Genomic DNA, 21218 nt, shown 5'->3' on the forward strand with positions numbered 1-21218 from the left:
GTATGTGGGGCTTTACTTTCTACATTCCTTACTTTCTGCATTCTACCTTTAGGATCAATCAATACTTATATGTCAGGCCAGTTGGTGATCATGGGATCCAGTCATGACTGGATATGTGTCACTTCCCATTGCGTTAGGGTAGAAAACTGGACCTCCTATGGGTTCTGGAGAAAACCAAACTTCATTGTGCCCTGATTATTTCCCTTTTAATGAAACAGTAAGAAAAAAATACCTGACTGATTTAAATTCAAAGCATACAAATTGATAAGGTTTAAGCTTTATTACAAATCACCAGTACCAGCCCTGACTGATGGGTCTGACCGTGTAGGTGTTCCGAGCTGGGAGTCATGATTTGGACTTAATTACAGTTAATTACAGGCATGGCTAGTTGTAACAGACTTGACGCTTAATGTTTTATTTCGTTGTGTTGTTTTTAAAATCAGGAAAGTAACTATTAATATAACAGCGCATGGCAGCCACAGAAGAGTAAAGTAGAATGTTTTTTAAAAAGGAAGTTTGAGGAATTAAACACTAAGCTACAGTGTAGTACACTTTTCTTAACCTTGACTGTCACCAGGCTGGGTTTAATGTGTTTCATAATGCTCCATTGGAACTAACTTGAGAAAAATTTCAAATTAAAAAAAGATCTAAAAAAATTATTCCTTGTGGTCTGTACTTTGGGCTTTGGGCTCTCATATCCTGGGCCTCTGGGATGTTTACCCAGTTGCCAAGACTGAGCACTTAAGCTCCAAGAATCATTCTGGAGACTCCTCCTTCACATCTTCTTCCCTGGTTTCAGTTCCAACAGAACCTTTTGTTGTCCGCCAGAAAGGAAAGAAGAAAGGCCTGGAGCCCCACGCTGGGAGGGAGACTCAGAGGAGCTTCCCTGACATTTCAGAAGTGGTTCCTTCCCAGAGGCTTCCTTGCTTTCTGCCTGTCAGCAGTAGGGCTCTTTTGTTTCCTTTTCCCTCCAGATCTTATCTCTAGGTGAAAAAGAACATCAGAGTCAAAGATGAATTGTTCTTCATTTTCTTCCCAATCACATTTTTCTCCTCATACCCATAGAGGCACCTGCCATTCAGAATGGTGTGCGTAGCCTTCCAGCTCATGGTTTTATATGTTCACTAAATGTTAATGTCTTTATAACCCATCTATAGTATTTGTAATTCTTTACATTTCACATAGATGCTATGCTATACCTGTTATTTTACAACTTGCTTTTTTCCCCACTCAGCATCATACTTTGGATGTATAGGCTGAGGCTGGTTCATTTACATTCATTATAGCAACGGTTATTATGGTGCCTATTTCTGATATTTATTTTGACTTCAAAATGTTTCCCACTGCTTCTATCTTTCTCCTTTCTTTCTTTATGTTGGGTGATGTGAGGATTTTTAAAAATTCTTCCCCCCCCCCAACACCTTGGATGTTACACAATTTGTTTCCTCTCTTTTAGTGGTTACTCTTTAATTTTTAGCAAATATATATATTTAGTGATGTCTGAAATTAGAATTCCTCTTCTTCCACACAATGCGATGACCCTTAGAAACCTCCATTCTAATCCCCTTTCCTCCCTCCATCTACATTATTGATGTCCAAGATTTTATTTATATCTTTTCCAACCTTCTTCAAATTAGCCCATTATGATTATGTTATTGACAGTAATGATTTACAGTCAGTTTTTATTCAGCCTTACTAGCATCTGACCTGTTTCTTGGCTCCTCAAGCTCCTTCCTTCTGGATTTGGTTTCCTTCTCACTTTTCTTCCTTCTTAGCATGTCTTGGAGTAACCACTTCTGCTCTTAATCTTTGTGTCTGAAAACACCCTTCACCTTTTTTTTTTTTCCTCCTTGAAAAAGGTAGCTTACCTGTGTGGAGACAGCTAGGCTGACTCATTTCCTTGTAGAACTTTGAAGGAGAGGATAATCAGTTATTTCACATCAATTTTTATTTTAACAGTCTAGGTCGAAGCATTTCTAAAATGTAGACATAGGTATAATGATTTTGTACACTCTTGATTTCAAGAAGAGGATCTGTTGAATCTCATGGAGGCTGTGTTAAAAGTCAGCATTACTTTTTGGAACATGAAATACTGCATTGTATTATAATGCGCTGATGTCCTTTTGGTGATTGAGCTGTAGAAGATTGTTCGGTCTTTTGAGACCTTCAATCTGCTTTTTACTGTGTGTGTGTGTGTGTGTGTGTGTGTATGTGTATGTGTGTGTGTATGTGTATGTTGAGTGCCTTTTCTCTCTGCCACTACTTCTAGCTACAACTGATTTACAAAATGTAGTAATTCTCCTTCCTTCAATGCTGTTTGCTTCTCTATTGATACATTTTCTCCTTGGTTACCTGCTAGAGCCCTAGATAATCAGACTTGTCAATAACATATAGGTTCATCTGATGTTGTTACTGTGTTGTGTGTGTTCTTAAACTTGTTTTATTTTTTGTTGAAGATATTGTTATTTATTTTTAGAGAGCATGCACATGCACTTGGAGGGGGAGGGGCAGAGGGAGAGGGAGTCTCCAGCAGACTCCCCGCTGAGTGCAGAACAGGATGTGGGGCTCAGTCCCAGGACTCTGAGATCATGACCTAAGCCTAAGCCAAGAGTCGGATGCTCAGCCAACTGAGCCAACCCAGGCACCCCTAAAATTGTTTTATGACTGGCTAAGTGATGGGCAGCAGTCTTTTTACTCTGGACACGCGTTGTGAAGCTGGGTTGCTTGGGTTCATATTCTAGCCTTTTCCTTCAGTACCGTACAACGTTGGCTCATTCTCTAACCCCTGACCCTGTTTCTTCATTCCTAAAATGGGGATGATGATAACAGTATTTACCTTCTTGAGTGGTTATCTGTTTTAAGTCCATGAACACACGCTAACAGGTCAAAGCAGTGCCTGGCCCTATAAACATATAGTGAGTCAGACACACTTTAAAACAGCTCTCAAATTTCATCTCAAGTACTGTGTACAGTTTGAGGCTCTGTCCAACCAAAGGTAGAAAAAAAATGCATCAAGGATGAAGGATATCTGAGTTGGAGAAAGCCTGAACTAGGAAGCAGTCTATTTCTGTTACCATGGGACATTGAGTGCAACGTGCGGGTTTATTCAAGTGTTTGCTCCTGCTAGAGAAATAGGAGGTCCAAACAACGACCGTCACCCAGGATCATCAGGGAGTGAAGATGTGACATTTTAGAAATCATAATGTAAATTAGTGGGGAAGCGTTTGCTTTATAAATATTTGATCTGCATCCAACCTTTCAGTTCAGCCTGATGCCCTCATCAAAGGATGTGAATGCTGGAAGGCATGAACCTGAGCTGCGTCCCCCCCCCCCCCCAGTAATTCGTAATTGTGACCGTGACCAAGTTCTTTCAATTGTCTGTCCTTTAATTGGACTGTTATAAGGGACAATGAGATAATAAATGTGACTGGCTTTTAGCTAGCTTTTTAAGCACTTAAAAAAACTAAGGGGATGATAACACATTTTAGCTATGCAGCAATAATTACTATAATGCTTCAAATGAAAATATGCGGTTTTTATAATTTTGGATTGAATTTTTCGAATCAGCGGAGTTGGTTCATATTTAGTTATCTCGTGGCTTTTTAGGACTTGCTGCACCTGTTTTACTTTGCTTAAGATTTATCCCCTACCAACCACCAAAATGATTTAAGGACACTTCTCAAAAATGTATATATGGTATATATGGTCAACATAAGTGTTGTTGATGAAAAACTAGTTAAAAAAAAAAGTGACCCTGGAAGAATTTTATTCCAGTTTCTCATTTCCTCTAATCTGGTGGTTTATCCTTTCCAGTAGCTATAAATACTCTGTATTTGTGTCAGTATGTCTGTCCTTCTCATCTTACTCCATAGTTCATTAAGAGTACATTCATTCATGGGAGGCCAGCTGTGGTCCCAGTACTGACATGAATTACTATGAAGGAAACTAACATTTGTTGAGCACTGTCCGATTCCATGAGAGAGATGCTGTGATTAGACCCTCCTTGAATGATAAAACTGAGATTTGTGGAAAGTTTAAGTCATTTTCCTGAGATCACAGAACTAGTCAGAGGTGGAAAGTAAAATGGGACATAAATCTGCCAGAATCTGGATCCTAGAGCACAGGCTCCTCAACCATTCACCTTAGCGTTTTCTCTGACATCACTGTTGGGAGAAGCCAAGGAGGGAAGAAGAATTCTTTTCGCTTTCTGGAGAAGTTCAGAAGTAATTTCTAGAGTGAACTTACATAGATTCCCAGGCTGCATGAGAAAAATTGCCTGGTAATACATCACCAAGTGTAAAATGCCCAAGGGCTGCAGGAGATGTGGACACAGTTGAGAAAAGCCACATGAAAGGGAGTGAAGATTTTAAATAAGTTGTAAGAGCAGCAGGGTATAGATTTATGATAACCTTACCTATTGCTGGACCTCAGCAGGTAGTTCTAGGATTTTGGTCTGTAGGTAGAGCTCTTGTGTAAGTCAGGAGGAGAGAATTTCAGAAACTCCCAGTTTGAGCAAACGATAAGAATTCATTTAAAAACAGGGCCAATGGAAGTTTCTAGAACTCTTTTCAACACTAACTGCTTTAATGACCTTCCTTACCAAATTCCCTTCCTCCTCTGCCATGAAGGCTCATGGAATACTATTACTTATTCATAGGGTCACTTTTATTCAGGTCAGCAGAGTGGCTCTTGCCTCATCAAAAACCACACGAGATTGACAGTATTTTAAATTTCTGTAGATGAACAAACCAACGCTTGGAGAGATTAAGTATCTTGCACACCACCGTTTAGCTAGTAAGTGGTCAAGCCAGAAATGAAATCCAAGCCTCTCTGGCTCCAAAATGTGTGTGTGTTTCCTATGAGTCACACTACACGATATTCTGAGCAGTTGGTTGATATTTAAAAGGCATGAACCAAAGCCACCCGCCCAGAAGTAACTCCACTGCTCAATAGTTACTGTGCTTTAAATTCCAATAATTGAGATGCATCCCTTTTGAATTGTTTGGCCGTTCTCTCCATGAAGTGTTTTAATTAATGATTATTCTTTATCTTTTATGGAGCCTCACACGGCACTTCAATGTGTATTAAGTTAAATGTAGCAGTGACTTTTGGCTGCTCAAATGGGGGAAAACCCCCAGCTAACAGTGAGTGGCTCGCACAAATAGGACGATTGATTCCTGGCTCAGTGGCTTCAGATGTTGGGGCTGGCGTTCCTGTGATTCTTGTGGCCTTTTTCTTATGGTCACAAGACAGCTGCTGCATACCCAGCATCACCTCTTGTTTGGGGTTAGAGGAAGGGAAGGAAGAGAGAGCATTGCCAGCCAGCTGTTAATCCTACCCAAAAAAGCAAAGCCCACCTAATTAGTCCTCCAACAATCTTTTGCTTCTGACTTCTGGTCAGAGCTGCATCACATGGCTACGCATACCTGCAAAAGAGTGTGGGAACATGGGTATTTCTGGAATGGAGACGACCGAGGGAGGAGAGGGATGGGAATGGCTTTGGGTTAGCCGATTGACAGGTGATCCATGATGTACAATGTGTGTTCATCACAAACAGTTTCAGAGACAGCACATTATCTCCATGTGACAGATGATGGAAATAAGGTCCATGAAGTTTAAATGACTTCTCAAGGTCATATGACAAGTTAGAATATCTGGAATCTGAGCCTTTGGTTTCCTGCATTCCAGGCAAGTTGGTTTGCCCACACGCTTTGCCCAGGGAGGAGTGAGCAGTTCCAGTGAATATGACTTTACTACATTGGCTCTGAAATCCTCCTTCTTAGAGGCAGGAATCTCTCAGGGCAGTGCAAGTGTGCGGGAGGCTCCAAAAGCCAGGAAAGGTAACAGGCCTGGGGCAAGAGAATGACAAATACCAGTGCTGTTTGTTTGTTTCTTTGCTCAGGACTGGACATTGAACATGAATTCTGAACATAGCTCTCCTCTATCTGCCTCCTACGGTTCTGGGCGGAGGGTCATGTAGGACATTTTAATGAGGCCGTTGAAAAGACTTCTCTCTTTCCCTGTTTGTCCTTTGGCCAATCTGCGATGGGCAGTCATGTTCTCACTTTGGTGTTGACTTAGTCTTGGCCAGACTTCAGTAAAGAGACTCATTATTTGGCTTGTGTCTGTAGTGGCTTTTTTACTCATTTTTATACAAAAGCCAGTTTCTCAGGAAGGGTTTTTTTTTTTTTTCAGATGAACACATTGCCCTGAATTTTCTTGGGGACCATTATCCTGCTGATATCCTAGAATTGAACTTGGAAGGCCATGGTCCTGGTTTTCATGAACGATCCAGGAGAGGAAGGGAGGTGTGTAGGTACCATGTCCTGTCCCATGAGGGAGCCTCCTCCGCTGGTCCCTCCTCTGCTGGGGCTGTTTCCACAGGCACTGTAAACATTCATTTGTATTTCTCTTCCTCATCAAACACCGAGAGGCTTTTTAATCTTTGTAGTCACACAATTTGACAAATAGAAGCATTCAATAACCGAACGGGGTGAAAAAGAGAGAGCTTGGTTTTATTGAATATTTGGTTTAAAGGTTAACCAAGAAAGCTTATTTATTTTTGTTCGTGCTGCTAGAAACAGTTATGTAATGTCATGGTTCAAGGTTCCATTTAGCAGCAGAATATTTTAGATATAAGTTGGATTCGCTGTGTTTTGTTCTGTAGCTTGTATTTGTGGCTAGGGCTTTCTGGTTTTGCAGTCTTCCACATGGAGACTGTTTGTGAGGATGCTTATGAATGTCTCACGACCTGATTTTTTCCCACTGTTCCTTTATCTCTTGGGTACCAATAATGATTCCTTATTTTTATTAATTAACCTATTAATTAATAAAATTTATTTATTTACATGGCTCTGAAATAGAAAGGTATTCAAGATTGTGGAATTGAATGTCCCCCTTCCATTTCTGATCCCCTGCCACTCAGTTCAGCTCCCCTAAGCCATACTTATCATTGTTTCTAGAATATTCTTGCAGAGCTATTTTATGCACATAGAAATATACGTTCTCCCCCTTAACTATACAAGTAGTAGAGTTGTGTTAGCTGTTAAACCCAGTTACCTCCTAGATCACTTTCTTCAATAGCATTTAACGGTTTTCCTTATCTTGTTCTAATACCCTGCTATTCCATTTTGTAGAAGTCCCTAATGTGTTGAACCCCTTCTCTTAGTAATGAATATTTAGATCATTTCTAATCTTTTGCTAATATACAAGCGATGCTCTAACAGACGATCCTCTATGTTGACAGTCACATGGGCAAATATATCAATAGGAAACATTTCACTTGAAGAAGTGGAATTGGTTGGTCAAAGATTGTGTCCCTTTCTGACCTGGCAGCCTGCCCCCCTCAGGAGTCATATGGGTGTATCCTTCCACCTACAATGTATGAGCATAGCTTCATCCCCATCCGTCTACTAGCATAGTGTGTTACAGAGCTGTTTGATCTTTTTGCAACATAACAGGTCAAAAAAATCATTTCTTCCAATGATTGAGGTTGAGCATCTTTTTTTTTTTTTTTTAAAGGTTTAAGAGACATTAAGAGACATTTTTAGGTGCACCTGGGGGGCTCAGTCAGTAAAGAATCTGCCATCGGCTCAGGTCACAATCCCGGAGTCCTGGGATGAGTCCCATATCAGGCTCCCTGCTCAGCAGGGGAGTCTGCTTCTCCCTCTCCTTTTTTTTTTTTTTTTTTTTAAGATTTTATTTATTTATTCATGAGAGACACACAGAGAGAGGCAGAGACACAGGCAGAGGGAGAAGCAGGCTCCATGCAGGGAGCCTGACGTGGGACTCGATCCCGGTGACTCCAGGATCACGCCCTGGGCCAAAGGAAGACGCTAAACCACTGAGCCACCCAGGGATTCTCTCTCCCTCTCCTTCTGCACCTCCCCGACTCTTGCTCTCTCTCTCTCTCTTTCTCTCTCTCTCACTCTCTCAAATAAATAAATAAAATATTTTTAAAAATTTTTGAGTTCCTTTTCCATGACCTCCTGTTTATATCCATTATCCATTTTTTGGGGGGTGGACTGCTTGTCTCTTAAGGACTTGTAGGAACTTACATATACTAGGGAAATGAGTCCTTTGTATGAACAGTTGTGAATATTTTCCCCACATGGTATTTGTCTTTTTAACTTCCTTTTATTATAGTTAAGACCAGGTACAGAAAACAGAAGTTTGATGTAGTTAAATGTATCCATGTTTTAAGGCTCTGGTGTTTTTGTCAGTTAAAAGGCCTTTGTTTTTGTGAGCTTACAAAAACAATTCTTACATGATTTCTTGTTGTTTTTAAAGATTTTATTTATTTGACATATACAGAGAGAAAGAGAGCGCACACAAGCAGAGGGAGAGGCGGGCAGAGGGAGAGGGAACAGCAGACTCCCCACTGAGCAAGGAGCCATGTAGGGACTGGATCTCAGGACCCTGAGATCATGGCCTGAGCTGAAGGCAGATGCTTAACCAATGAGCCACCCAGACACCTTTTATGTGATTTCTTATGTCAGTAGTTTCATTTTTTAAATCTTTCTAATATCTAAATCTTTTATCCACCTGGGTTTTTTCTTGACGTATTTGCTATAAGGCACTGGTTCAAATTCCTATCTCTCCACATGGCTACATGGTTGTTCTCAAATTATTTTTCAATACACTCTATTGTCCTCCCTGATGTAATTGTCAGCCTTTATGGTTCTATGAAATTCTCAGGGTATTGGGTCAGTTTTGGACTTTCTGTCCTTTTTTTTTTTTTAAGGATTTTATTTATTTATTCATGAGGGACAGAGAACGAGAGACAGAGAGAGGCAGAGGGAGAAGCAGGCTCCATGCAGGGAGCCCGATGTGGGACTCAGTCCCAGGACACCAGGACCACGCCCTGGGCCAAAGGCAGGTGCTAAACCACTAAGTCACCCAGGGATCCCCTGGATTTTCTGTTCTATTCCTCTGGTCTCTCAGTTATTTTATATGCCAGTAGCACATGGTTTTAATTATGACTGTTTAATAATCTATGGGGGTATCTTCTCCCTTATTATTTTTGTTCCTTTATAGAATTTTCCCGACTAGTTTACCTATATTTACTTTTTCTGGCTATTGCATCTATATTTACTTGTATCCATGACTGCATTTTTATTCAGTATTTTTTTAAAGATTTTATTTATTTATTCATGAGAGACATAGGCAGAGGGAGAAGCAGGCTCCAGCCTGGGAGCCTGATACAGGACTTGATCCCAGGACCCCAGGATCATGACCTGAGGCAAAGGCAGATGCTTAGCTGCTGAGCCACCCAGGCGCTCCTCAGTATCTGTGTTTTCAAGCACCACTTTTGTGCTGAGCACTGCCCGGGGTTTTTTACTAGAAAGGAAATGCAGGCTGTGTAAGACATTGTCCCAGATCTGACCCCTCCATGGAGAAGGCAGTGAGGGCTTCTGCATCAGAGCCCCTCCATCCAGAGAGCTGGCTCAGCAGAGGTCCTGATGCCAGCAGGTGACCTGATCCTGAGGCAGGCCTCTCTCACTACACTCCAGACCCTCTTCCTGCTACTGACACTCACTGCCAATTCCTCTTGGAAAGTGGGCTTTGAATATAATGTTTTGGGCATCAGAGCAGTTATAAAACAGTTGCATTGGGAAGATGAATCTTGTGGGAGGGTATTTTCTGGGGACACATTCTGTGTTATGCCTGCAGGTTACCCTAGACCTGTGGTGAAGACTGTTGACCACAGCTCTGGAAGGTGAGCATGGTCAACTGTCATGTCTGCTTTTTAAAACCTGTCTTATGAACATCCACATGAAAAATGAATATAAAGATGTTTTAGTATCTGTCATTGGGATTACTCTAAGTCCCTCAAAAGTGAGCTAAAAACCAATCATATAGGTTATGATCCCAGGGTCATGGGATGGTTCCCTGGTCAGCAAGGAGCCTACTTCTCCTCCTGCCCCTCCCCATCCTGCTCATGTGCGCGCGCTCTCTCTCTCTCTCTCTCTCTCTCTCTCAAATAAATAAATGAATATTTAAAAAGAATCCTATCACATATATTGATCATATGGAATATAATCGGAATACTTTTTGTAGGTGGGTTTGAATGCTTGACATGGGATCAGTTGTTGAATAACTGCAGTGTTTAGAAGGGTACAGAAAGTATATTGTTTTGCAGTTTCGATTGACAGCCCCCACTCTTGACCCCTCACACACTTTGCTGTCTTCCTCGCACACAGACCAGCTTGACCTTCCAGCTGCCCTCTGCATTTGGGGTTCTGCAGGTCATGTGTCCTGTCCTTTTCTTTCTACCTCATCTGAGAAAAGTACCTAGATGCTGATACCTTCCAAGTTCATCCCCATAGTCCGGGCTTCTCGGTGGCTTGCATATACTGCTGCCTACTTGGCGTCTGTACTCAGATGATGGTGGCCAACATAGAATCTTTCCTTTCCTCCCCTGCTCCCCCCCACCAGCCCACTGTAGTCAGGAAATGGCAAGGCCATCCACTGTGTTTTTCATAGGCTCAGCCACCTATGATTCTTTTCTTTCTTTTATCACTCCCACATTCAGCCCATCAGCAAGTTCTAGCAAGATCTGCAAACTCTATCTCTAGCACGCCCACTGTCTCCATTTCCATGGCAACCCCCACCCCCCCAGTCCAGGTCAGAGGGATATTAACTACAACCAATCAGCTGCAGTAGAACTTCCTCCCTTGTAGCCTCCCTTGTGTCCCCTGGCTTCCCTTACAGTCAGAATGAACCCCTACAGCCATAAACGGGATCATATCCCCCTCCTGCCTGATACCCTTCGGTGGGCTCCCGCTGCACCTGGAATGAAATCCAGTTTCAATACTGTGGCCAACAGCGCCCTGCACGTCTGATCCCAATCTGTCTCTTCAAATTCATCTCTTTCCAGTCTGCCCGGTCATCATCTAGTTTCAGACACCCTGGCATCCTTTTATTTCCTTGAGCACGCTAAGCTTTGTGAAGCCCACAGCCTTTCCACGTGCTGTTTCCCCAGCCTAGAAAGTTCTTCTCCTGGCTGTTTATATGGCTGGCTCTCCATCTTATCCAGGGCTCTCCTGATAATGGTACTCCTCCACGTGTCTTCCCTGATGCCCACATCTGCTGTCACTTCCAGTTTATTCTTCCCTATTTCATCTCTTGAGTGTTTCCTTTATGGCAGTGTCCACAGACATAATTACTTTATTAAATTGCTCCAGGTCTGCTCTCTTGACTTTGTCTCTCTTTCCTGGTGAATGTTAGCTTCATGGAGCTGACCTCTTGTCTGCTGTAAATCCTGCTGTATGGCTAGTAGCACATTACCTGGTGCATCGTGTGTATCCAGTACACTAGATATTTAGCAAATGAAAGGATAAACAAAAGGATAAGCAGCCATTAAGGCTGGGGATTATGTGAAAAGTAGAAGAGAAAAAATTTTTCTCCCTTAACTCTAGCACTGAAATAGGTACCATGATAAAATGAAACCAAAATAAACTAATTTTAGGTGTCGATTAAGCCCCTTGTGGTGAAAAGCAACTCTGTGATAAAAGATATTTCTGGGGAAGTTACTGAAGAAGAATGTTCTCTGGACTTCCTGTGGAATTGCAAAATTATGTTGCTGTAATGACTTAGCATTTAGTAGGATGTGTCGTATACAAATTTGAGAAATGATGTACATTTATTTCATTCGTATTATGCTTTAGTCCCATCTCCCGTGAGCTATCCAATTAACATTAGGACCTATGCAGTGGTTAGGATAGTTCATTTAATAAGTGTGGTTCTTGTCTTCGAGGAGCCTCACTGATGAGTAGGGGTGGTAATCTTCCACCCCAAGAAATTGTTACTGTCCTCTGGTATCAATAAGCACCATTAAGAGGCACATAGAGGAAGCATGGAGCGGAGGAGTGGGGATGTATAGATTTGGCTAGGGCATGGCCAATGTCCTGAAAAGAAGTGACCATGGAGTTTGGTCTTAAAGGAGTAAGAATTTGCTAGGTGGGAAGACTTTTCAGGCCATGGGAAAACATGGAAGCACCATTGGGGTAGTGTGTTCTGGAAGCCCTGCAATCAGAGGCAGTAGGCACTGAGTTTGAAGAGATAGGGAAAAGCAGATTGCAGAATGGGGGCTCTTGAATGCTCTTCATCTTGAGGACGATGGACTGCTACCATGCACATTTTAGAGAGGTCATTAAAGGATGGAGGATAGCTGCCAGTAGAAGACTCTAGTAGTGGAGATGGAAGGCATGGAAGAGATCTCCCAAGAAAGGACAGAATGATAGAAGTCAGAGATGGACATAGTAGAGCAGCGGCACTTGGTTGGGGAGGAGAAAGGTGGATTTTTTTAAGGAAAGGGTTGGATCTTTCGCAGTGGCAGGAGATGGAAAAAAAAAACTATATATGAAACAAGCCGAGAGAAGAGCTCTTTTTTAGGTGGGAAGGGGTGATTGATGTCAGGTAGATCAAGTAACAAGTCAAATGGAAGGGCTAGATTTCATAATTAAGGTATCTCAAGTGTCCTTAACAAGAATAGTGTTAGTGGGCTGGTGGGGGCCAAAGCCCCATGGGCGGTGTGTTGGGGGAATTCTGAAAGCAAGTTGAGAAAATGAGTATCACCTGCAGTGCAGAGCCAGTGGGGGTTCTTGTTTGCTTGCTTTCCTTTGTCACAAACAGTTGAGATTTGCACTTACTTGTGTACTCTGCTGAGGGAGGAAGCACAGAAACCCTGTTCTCAGCGCAGAAGACCTGGTTTGGGGTGCAGTATTGCTTTAGACAGGTTGGACAAAAGAAAAGGAAAACAAGCAGAAAAAGGTGAAATGTGGCAAGTACCAACTTGCTGAATTATAAAGTAGAGGGCATTTCTGATCTTGGGGGCACTGCTTGTTGAGAGAGAGAGGGGTGCCAAGAGAGGGTGAGGGGAAAAGATGATGGTTCAGAGCAGCTGCTGGGGAGGATGGGAGAATGGTCCCGTGGGATACTGAGAGTTCAGCTGAGTACAAAGGCACAGGTGGCCCCAGTCCACCTATAGCAGCCTGGATGTTGAATCCAGGGTTGGAGGTTACCTGGGCGGACCCACCTGTAGGTGAAAGGGGAGGCTGCTTAGGCTGTTGGTGAGATCCCAGGTGAAGTGATGGGTGAGAAGCAGCATGGGCAGTCAGAGGAGCAGGTGTGTTGTGAGTAATGGAGGGAGGGCCAGTCCTGGAAAGGTTAGGAGACTCTTGGGGAGCAGTATCCAAATTCTCCGCCTAACCTGGCATTTCTTCCCCAGTGATCCCGGAAGGTACTTCTGCATTTATGCTGCTCTTGCCCAGAATGGTATGTGGAAAGGCTGTCTTGGAATTGCACGCAGAATCTGTGGCACAGCTTATGGCTATCTGGAGTCTTGGGGTGGAGTTTTTGGGGGTGGCTTTGACTTTTTTGCCAAGGCATCCAGAGCCAAGTTTGGTGAAGAAAGTAGACAATCAAGCTGGGTAATACCGTTTTCAGTAGAAATGGAAATGTGGATTTAAATAACAGAACTGTTTTTCTTATGTGACTTGTGCCAGGCCCTGACAGCAGTTTCTAAAGAGAGCAGTGACAGCATCTTTGGAATGTATATAGCCTCTCAGAGTAACTAGTTTGAGGGCACATTCTTTTGGATGTAAACATCTTAAGAAATTTTGGGATCACATTCCTTTAGAGTTATACAGTACCCAGTAAACACTCACTGGTGCAAAGCTGAGCAGGTTCCCACCATTATATCAGTACAGTCTTTTTGTATATATTATTCCTTTATGCCAACGAGCTATTGGAAGTGGCGAGACTGAGCAAGGATATTTCTATAGCCCACTTGGCCTGCTCTGTGTTTGTGATCTGTTTCTTTACTGGAAACTGGAAAAATACCATGTTTATTAGCATTTGTCAAACATTGCAAGGTCCCTAGATGAAAACTTTTGACAAAGGCATATGCCTCAAGCCATTATATTGCCCAATCTAACTGAATTTGTTAAAATTTGGTATGTTTATGAGAGATTCTGCTGGTTATCCACCTCCTCGAGGTGCCAGGTAAATTTTGTTGTCAGATTCCTGTCCTTGCAAAGTGCCACCGATGGCAGTGTTGGACTAGCACCATGGGAAATAGCTTGCCCTGCAGACTAATTAACTTGGAATGAGAATTTGTAGCCAAAATGGGAAGATGGCTTTCCTGACTCTAGAAGAGCAGAGTACATGGGATCCAGCCAGGGAACAGACCTGTTCTGCCCACCTCCTTTGCGATTCATTTACCTGAGGAGGCACTGTTCTCATTTGGGTGACTGTCATCTCATGCTTTCTGCTTACTGCTCCCCAAGAGTCTCCTACTTACCAAAAGGCACAGAATATGTCATCTTTCTTAGTGGGGGAGCGCCACTGGCATTCTGGCAGACAGGTCCTTCTTGTGCGTGGGACTCCCAGAACTGCAGCGTGGTTGGCACCCCTGGCTTCCTGGCTCTAAATGCCAGAGCCCCCACAAGTCACTGTGCAGTCAGAAATGTCACCGCACAGTTCCAGATGCCTCTGGTTGTTTACGGACTCCCAGAGCCTGGTGGACCTGTTTACTGAGAAGCCAGGGAAGACAGCAAACTTTCTTTCCTGTCCCTTTTCTTGTCCCCCTGCCTGCCTGTCTCTTTCTCTATCTACTTACACATCTATTTCCTTTTTCTTTCACTGTGGTGTGAGGAGTGTTAGAAATTTCTAAAAAAGAATCTTTAAAGAAAGATTGGAAGTGAGTTAATAATCAAAGGGAAGGCTGAGGAAGAAGAGAAGACAAGAGAAGGTAGACTAATAGGTGGAGAAGCTGGAAGAAATGTTTCTGCCCCATTTGTCTGTGGTCCCTTGTGATTTTGTCCCCGAAGCAGATGAGATTTCCTGTAAGGGCGCTCATGTGCAGTTGCATTACAGGCTACAGCTGACCACAGAGGCACTTTAAATAGATCCCACCTGGAACATGGTTAGACATGAGGAAAGGGTTAGATCCAGACGCTTGATGAGGAGAACAGATTCCTCCTAAGGCAAAGTCCAGTACGGCTCCATCCAGGCAGGATCACTGTACCCATCAGCCCCCAAACCCCCTCTCTTAAAATGATGTAACTGACCCAATCCTGCGGGAGCATCGACCCCAGAATAATTTCAGCTCCCATGGAGCAAGTTTCTCATTTCGGTTTTTGCCAGATGCAGTTGTCCTTTCGTGCCAAGACCATTTTCTCAAAATAGCGTCCCTGGCTAGCATTTAAGCATTTTACACCCGTTAGCTCGCCACAGTCGCTAAGAGTCATGCGTTATGTATCTTTCAACTCTGCACTAACCCTTGTAGACCATTCATGCCATACTGAAGCTGACTTTCTACTTTATTTTTTCAGTTGTTCATGGTGGACAACGGAGCAGATGACTGGAGAATAGCCATGACTTATGAGCGTATTTTCTTCATCTGCTTGGAAATACTGGTGTGTGCTATCCATCCCATACCTGGGAATTACACATTCACATGGACGGCCCGGCTTGCCTTCTCCTATGCCCCATCCACAACCACCGCCGATGTGGACATTATTTTATCTATACCGATGTTCTTAAGACTCTATCTGATCGCCAGAGTCATGCTCTTACATAGCAAACTTTTCACCGATGCCTCCTCTCGAAGCATCGGAGCACTGAATAAGATAAACTTCAATACCCGTTTTGTTATGAAGACTCTAATGACTATCTGTCCAGGAACTGTACTCTTGGTGTTTAGTATCTCGTTATGGATAATTGCCGCATGGACTGTCCGAGCTTGTGAAAGGTAAGTTTGTTTCTTTTCCTGGGAACGTGATTTGGAAGTGGGAGGAAGAACACATTTCAGACCAGAGGCATGCAGTGACTCATTCTTCAAAATGTTGGGTTCTCTGGTGTTTTAAACGAGCCTGACAAAACTTTACTTAACATTTGTGCTTACGGTAATGCCTTGATGATTATGTCTTTCTTTCTTTTTTTCTTTCTTTCTTTTTTTTTTTAATAGAGGGAGAGAGTGCGAGAGGAGGGCAGTGAATTTTGGGGAGGCAGAGGGAGAGAGAGAGAGAGAGAGAGAGAGAGAGAGAGAGAGAGAGAGACTCTTAAGCAGGCTCCATGCCCAGCATGGAGCCCTACTCGGGGCTTGATCTCATAACCCTGAGAACATGACCTGAGCTGAAATCAAGAGTCAAACGCTGAACCAATGGAGCCACCCAAGTGCCCTGATTATGTATTTATCTTTCTGATTTGATGAGTTTTCAGTGAGGGCTGTCTTTATAATTGGTGTCAAAATTTGGAGACCTAAGAATTTTATAGGAGATTTCTATTTGAAATGTCTGTTGAATGGTAATACTGATTCATTTTGGTCATAGTATGGATTATTGTTGAGACAGAAATCTAGTGGAAATGTGGTGATTGGGGCTGTCTGAACTTTAGGAAATACCTCAGTGTGGTTTGTTGATTGCAGTGCTTATTTAACACAGTGTCCACCTGATTACTGATAAGGAGCTTATAGGTATAATACTTGGTTTTTTATTGAGCTCAGCAGTTAGAAGGGGAGGTATGTATTTGTTTTATTGTCTGAGATGCTCTGGTGGTTTAGAGCTAGACACACATTCTCAGAATTTAGGAGCCATCCAGTGAATCTGAATTAATTAGTAGTAGCATCAAACTAAAAAATTAGTTTGTTTGCCATTTAGCAAACAAACAAAAATAGATTTGTTACATAAATAGGAGGACCTCTGTCCTAATGAGGGGAGAACCTCATGTGACCTTGGTTAAGAAAATTCAAGTTGAAATTAGCAATAGACAGTTAGGACCGATTTAGTAGTTTATAGAACTGTTAAATATTAGGATGTTCTTTGTAGCCACTGGATTTTTTTTTTTAAATTTAGCTTTTGCAGGTTCAAAGGTATGCAGGTACACAGATGGTTTAATGAAGAAAAAATATCCGTATGAGAATTGTTGCAAAAATAGTAAACCTACAATTCCCTTTCCCCATTTTGATTTTCCAGAAGCAACCACTCAAAGATCTTTTAGTCTTTTTTTTTTTTTTTCTGGTGATTACTCTTCATATTTCTGAATAATATTGCTTATTTTGCTACGACTACTAGGTTTTTCATCTAGTATTTTATGAAAGTTGAGGTTTTTGTTTTCACACATAAATACTACTTTTAAGATTCTTCCCAAGAAGTTATGTAAACAATGCTCTACATTCCACACTCACATCCACATGACGATGTGAACCGCATTTGTGATTGAACAGTGTGTAGTATCTTATTAACATTTTGCTCTTTCTGCACATCTTTTTATTTTTCCTACATTCTTCCAGATTATGTCAGTATTCTTTGGCCAGATCCGTGTATATTGAACAGTCTGTCAATTTCACCTTGAAAACCAATTTTGACTTCTAACCTGCTTGTCTATCACACTGGGGATTTCCTCTGGCATCTTTGTATGTTGGGTACCTTTTTTCTCGAACCCCATTTCTCTGTTTTTTTCCACCTTTTCTTCATTTTTGGCAGAATTCATCTTCCAGTGGCTTTTAAGAAAAGGTAGCATGGAGGGGGGGGAGAGATTTTTTTGGGAGTTTGCAGATAATGGCCATTCTTCTTTACTGCTTCTTTGATAATGGGGCTGGATATAAAACTCTAGATTGGAAATCACTTTTGCTCAGAATATTGAAGGCTTTATTTTCCTTTGGCATCCAGGATCCATCAGTCTGTTACTATTCTCATTTTTTTTATCCTTTTTTTCCTTGGAAATTTGGAATCAGTGTTCTACAGTTGCAGCAGGATGCATATTGGTGTGAATCTGTTTTAATCTGGAGGACTGTGGGGAATTTAATGGGCCTGTTCAATCTTGGAATTAATGTCCTTTAGTTCTTGGAAGTTTTCTTGAATTATTTAATGATTTTTGTTCCTCTGTTTTGTTGTGTGGATATTAGCCCTCCTGTATTAGTTCTATAATTTCTCTGTTTTCTTTCTTATATTCTTTTCTGTTTCTGTCTTTGCTCTGTCTGTGGGAGATAACCTTAGTCTTATCTTCCATGCTTTCTGTTGGAATTTAATTTCTTTTTAATGTATATGAATTTCCAGTGTCTCATTTTTGGTCCCTAAGTGCCCCCCTTTGAAGAAAATAGCATTGTACTTTTGTTCTTAGACACATTATGTGTTCATAGATGTTAATGATAATTTTTGAGATTTTTTTTCCCTTTGTATATGTACTGTTTCCCCCAAAGATTCATTTTTCTGTTGGTTTTGGCTTCTAGCTTTCCTTGAGTAGCTAGGTAACCTAACTGTCTGTTCATACTTGACAGTGAAACACTCAAGAGCTGAGTGAGTGGAACTTTCTGTGCAAATCTAAAAGCTGTCAACTGTGGGCTTTCCAACAGGATCATTGGGGGTGGCGGGTACAGAACACCAATTTTAGTATCTTGATGTATTTTCTGTTTCCTCTGAGCAATCTGACAGGCATGGGAAGTTGCTTCTCCTGTCCTGCCTTGAGAGTATAAGCCTAGGTGAGAGCATACCGTGAACTGAAAGGGCAGAGAAGAGGTCTCAACCATTAATTTGTGAACCTTTGTTTTCCTAGTTGTAGTAGAGTAGCCTACTCCCTATGATGCTTGATACTCTGCAGTCAACCCACTGACCTTGTGTTTTGCCTCTCCAGACAACAAACTTCTAGGCTTTTGCCAGTTGGCAAAAGGTACTATAGTTACAAAAACTGGAGAAGGGAATCTAGGTATCTAACTGCTTTTATGTGGCTGGTATATGAAGCTGTCCTCACATTTAAAGCTCTGTCCCAATCTCCAATTGCAGAGGTACTGGTACCAAAGATTACTGAGTCTTTGGGCGGGATAGGGGGTTGGTTCTCAATTCCAGTATGGTTGCTTCATGATTTTTTACCACTCCTGGTCTAGAATTCTCCTTTCTCAAGTCAGGTAAGTCAGTGATTATGTGTCCATTGGCTTTTGAGCTCTCTTAATACTGTCTTACAACTCATTCTTGCTGTCCTTATGCGTTTGTGCTCTTTGTCTCTTTTAAAATTATTTACCGTCATTTTAATGGGGTTTAGGGAGGGAGCTGAGGTTAGCATATTTGTTAAGTCTGCTGCCTATTTGATAAGAAATTCTGTAGTGATTAGTTTTTAATATCAAGTATCTCAATCTTTTTTAGACCTCTTCATAGGTGTGGCATTTGAAGGATTAAAGTTTTCTTTTCAAACAAAAGTAGACTCCTTATGGTAGGGCTTTGTTTGCTAGCTGTCATGGTATTTAGAGGCTTATGATATTTTCTGGAGTGGATGTACCTATAAAGTTTGAAGAATATGGAAAATCTGGAAATATGGAAAAATATGGAAAATCTTAGTTGATAAACCCAGTTTATGAAAACTACTCTTAGTTGAAAATTAAAGGTAATACTACATTGGGGGTAAAAGCATAGTTTAACCGTATGTACATTTGTATGAGTGGTCCCTTGTGCATCTGCTCCCCAAGGGCAAGAAATAAGTGGCCTCAAAACTGTGTACATCCCATACATTTTCTTTTCAAAAGTGGTCCATCTTAACTGTTTGAACCCATCTTCACTACATTCAGAATGCCTAAGGCAAACTGTGCCACACTTTCCTAGCAGCACAAAGTATGTATGTTTTTTAACATGCCGAGATTGTTAAGTGAAAGACCAATCCTGTGTTCATATAAAAAGACACTAGAGGGATCCCTGGGTGGCGCAGCGGTTTGGCGCCTGCCTTTGGCCCAGGGCGCGATCCTGGAGACCCGGGATCGAGTCCCACGTCGGGCTCCCGGTGCATGGAGCCTGCTTCTCCCTCTGCCTGTGTCTCTGCCTCTCTCTCTCTCTCTGTAACTATCATAAATAAATAAAAAAAAAAAAAAAAAAGACACTAGAAAGTGGAAACTGCCCATTTCATATGAAGACTGAGAGTCTGTCGCCAGCAGTTACATAATGGGAACATACTGTGGCATGGCAGGGTAGGGAGGGAGAACAGACTGTGGACTGGGACACTGGGATTTCATTCCACTGGTGCAGTGGAGGGGCTGTGTGCCTTCAGGCCAACCAGCTCACTTCTTTTTGTCTTAATTGCTTCATTGCAAACTAAATGGATCGATAGGCTTTCCTCTTCCAAAGGTAACATTTCCTAATTGTACAAATGTGCAAAAGAAAATAAAATCATTAACCAGTGTTGTGATAGTAGATTTTCTACACTTTGTTTTTCATTTGATTTCCCATTTTGCTGCACAAAATCTCCAGATAGTAACTTGTAAGATACAAAGAATAAAAGAAATTAGCCCTATTTTTTACAAAGTTGATTTTGATAGATGTCATTCACATCTTACCCTTCCTTAAATGTTTTCCTTCCTTCCTTCCTTCCTTCTTTCCTTCCTTCCTTCCTTCCTTCCTTCCTTCCTTCCTTCCTTCCTTCCTTCCTTCCTTCCTTCCTTCCTTCTTTCCTTCTTGTTAAATTTGCAGTACTTCATACAACACAGCTTTCCTATTTCTTTGGTTTGGGATTTGGATTTGAATGAACCCCACTATTCTCTCCATATTAAAGGAGGATTCATACCTTCATAGAAATTCTCTTCTTAGTAAATTAGAACAAGTTTAGCAATATTTTTTATAAGGAGGAAGCTTTTAGGACACCTGAGTGCCTCAATTGGGTAAGCAGCTGACTTTTGATTTTGGCACAGGTCATGATCTTAGGGTCCTGGGATCAAGCAAGCCCTGCATTGGACTCCATACTTGGCTTGGAGTCTGCTTAAGATTCTCTCTCCCTTTCCCCTCCCCTCATCATGTGTGCACTCTCTCTCTCTCTCTCTCAAATAAATAAATAAATAAATCTTTTTAAGAAAATGGTTAAAAGAGGGAGCTTTTGAGAGAGAGAGAAGCACATGGCTCTTGGGAGAAGTTTGTTTCACAGACCTATCCCTCTCCTTCCACAGAGCATAGCACATTTAGAGGTTTCTGAAAAAATGTTGTGTACTGATGAGGAGGACATCCTGTAGGATGTTTCTCTTCCTGGTGGTATTACTTTTCCTGACAGATCATGTACTTTTGATTTACCTGTAAGAAATAAAAACTCCTTTTTTGTTTTATTTCTCTCCTTCCCTTCTCCTACCCCTAACCCCCTCTTCTGTGGAAGGCAGGAAGAAGCTGAGTGGCAAGTATATGACATTATGTCTATAGCCTACATTTGTTGTGGAGGCTGCCCCAGACCAGTGTCCCTTCTCTCTCTGG

At 41.8% G+C, this 21218-nt stretch overlaps 1 protein-coding gene across 1 annotated transcript in view; it reads left to right on the plus strand.

Annotated features, from left to right (window-relative positions):
• The window catches only part of KCNN2 (potassium calcium-activated channel subfamily N member 2), a 143660-nt gene that overhangs the window by 25691 nt on the left and 96751 nt on the right, over positions 1-21218 (plus strand). Inside the window, exon 3 of the mRNA XM_025446701.3 lies at positions 15339-15757. Within this exon, the coding sequence (XP_025302486.1) occupies positions 15339-15757 (419 nt within the window). The remainder of the gene's footprint in view (positions 1-15338; positions 15758-21218) is intronic.

This window comes from Canis lupus, chromosome 11 (assembly GCF_003254725.2).
Source record: "Canis lupus dingo isolate Sandy chromosome 11, ASM325472v2, whole genome shotgun sequence".
In the NCBI taxonomy this organism is placed as follows: Eukaryota; Metazoa; Chordata; class Mammalia; order Carnivora; family Canidae; genus Canis; species Canis lupus.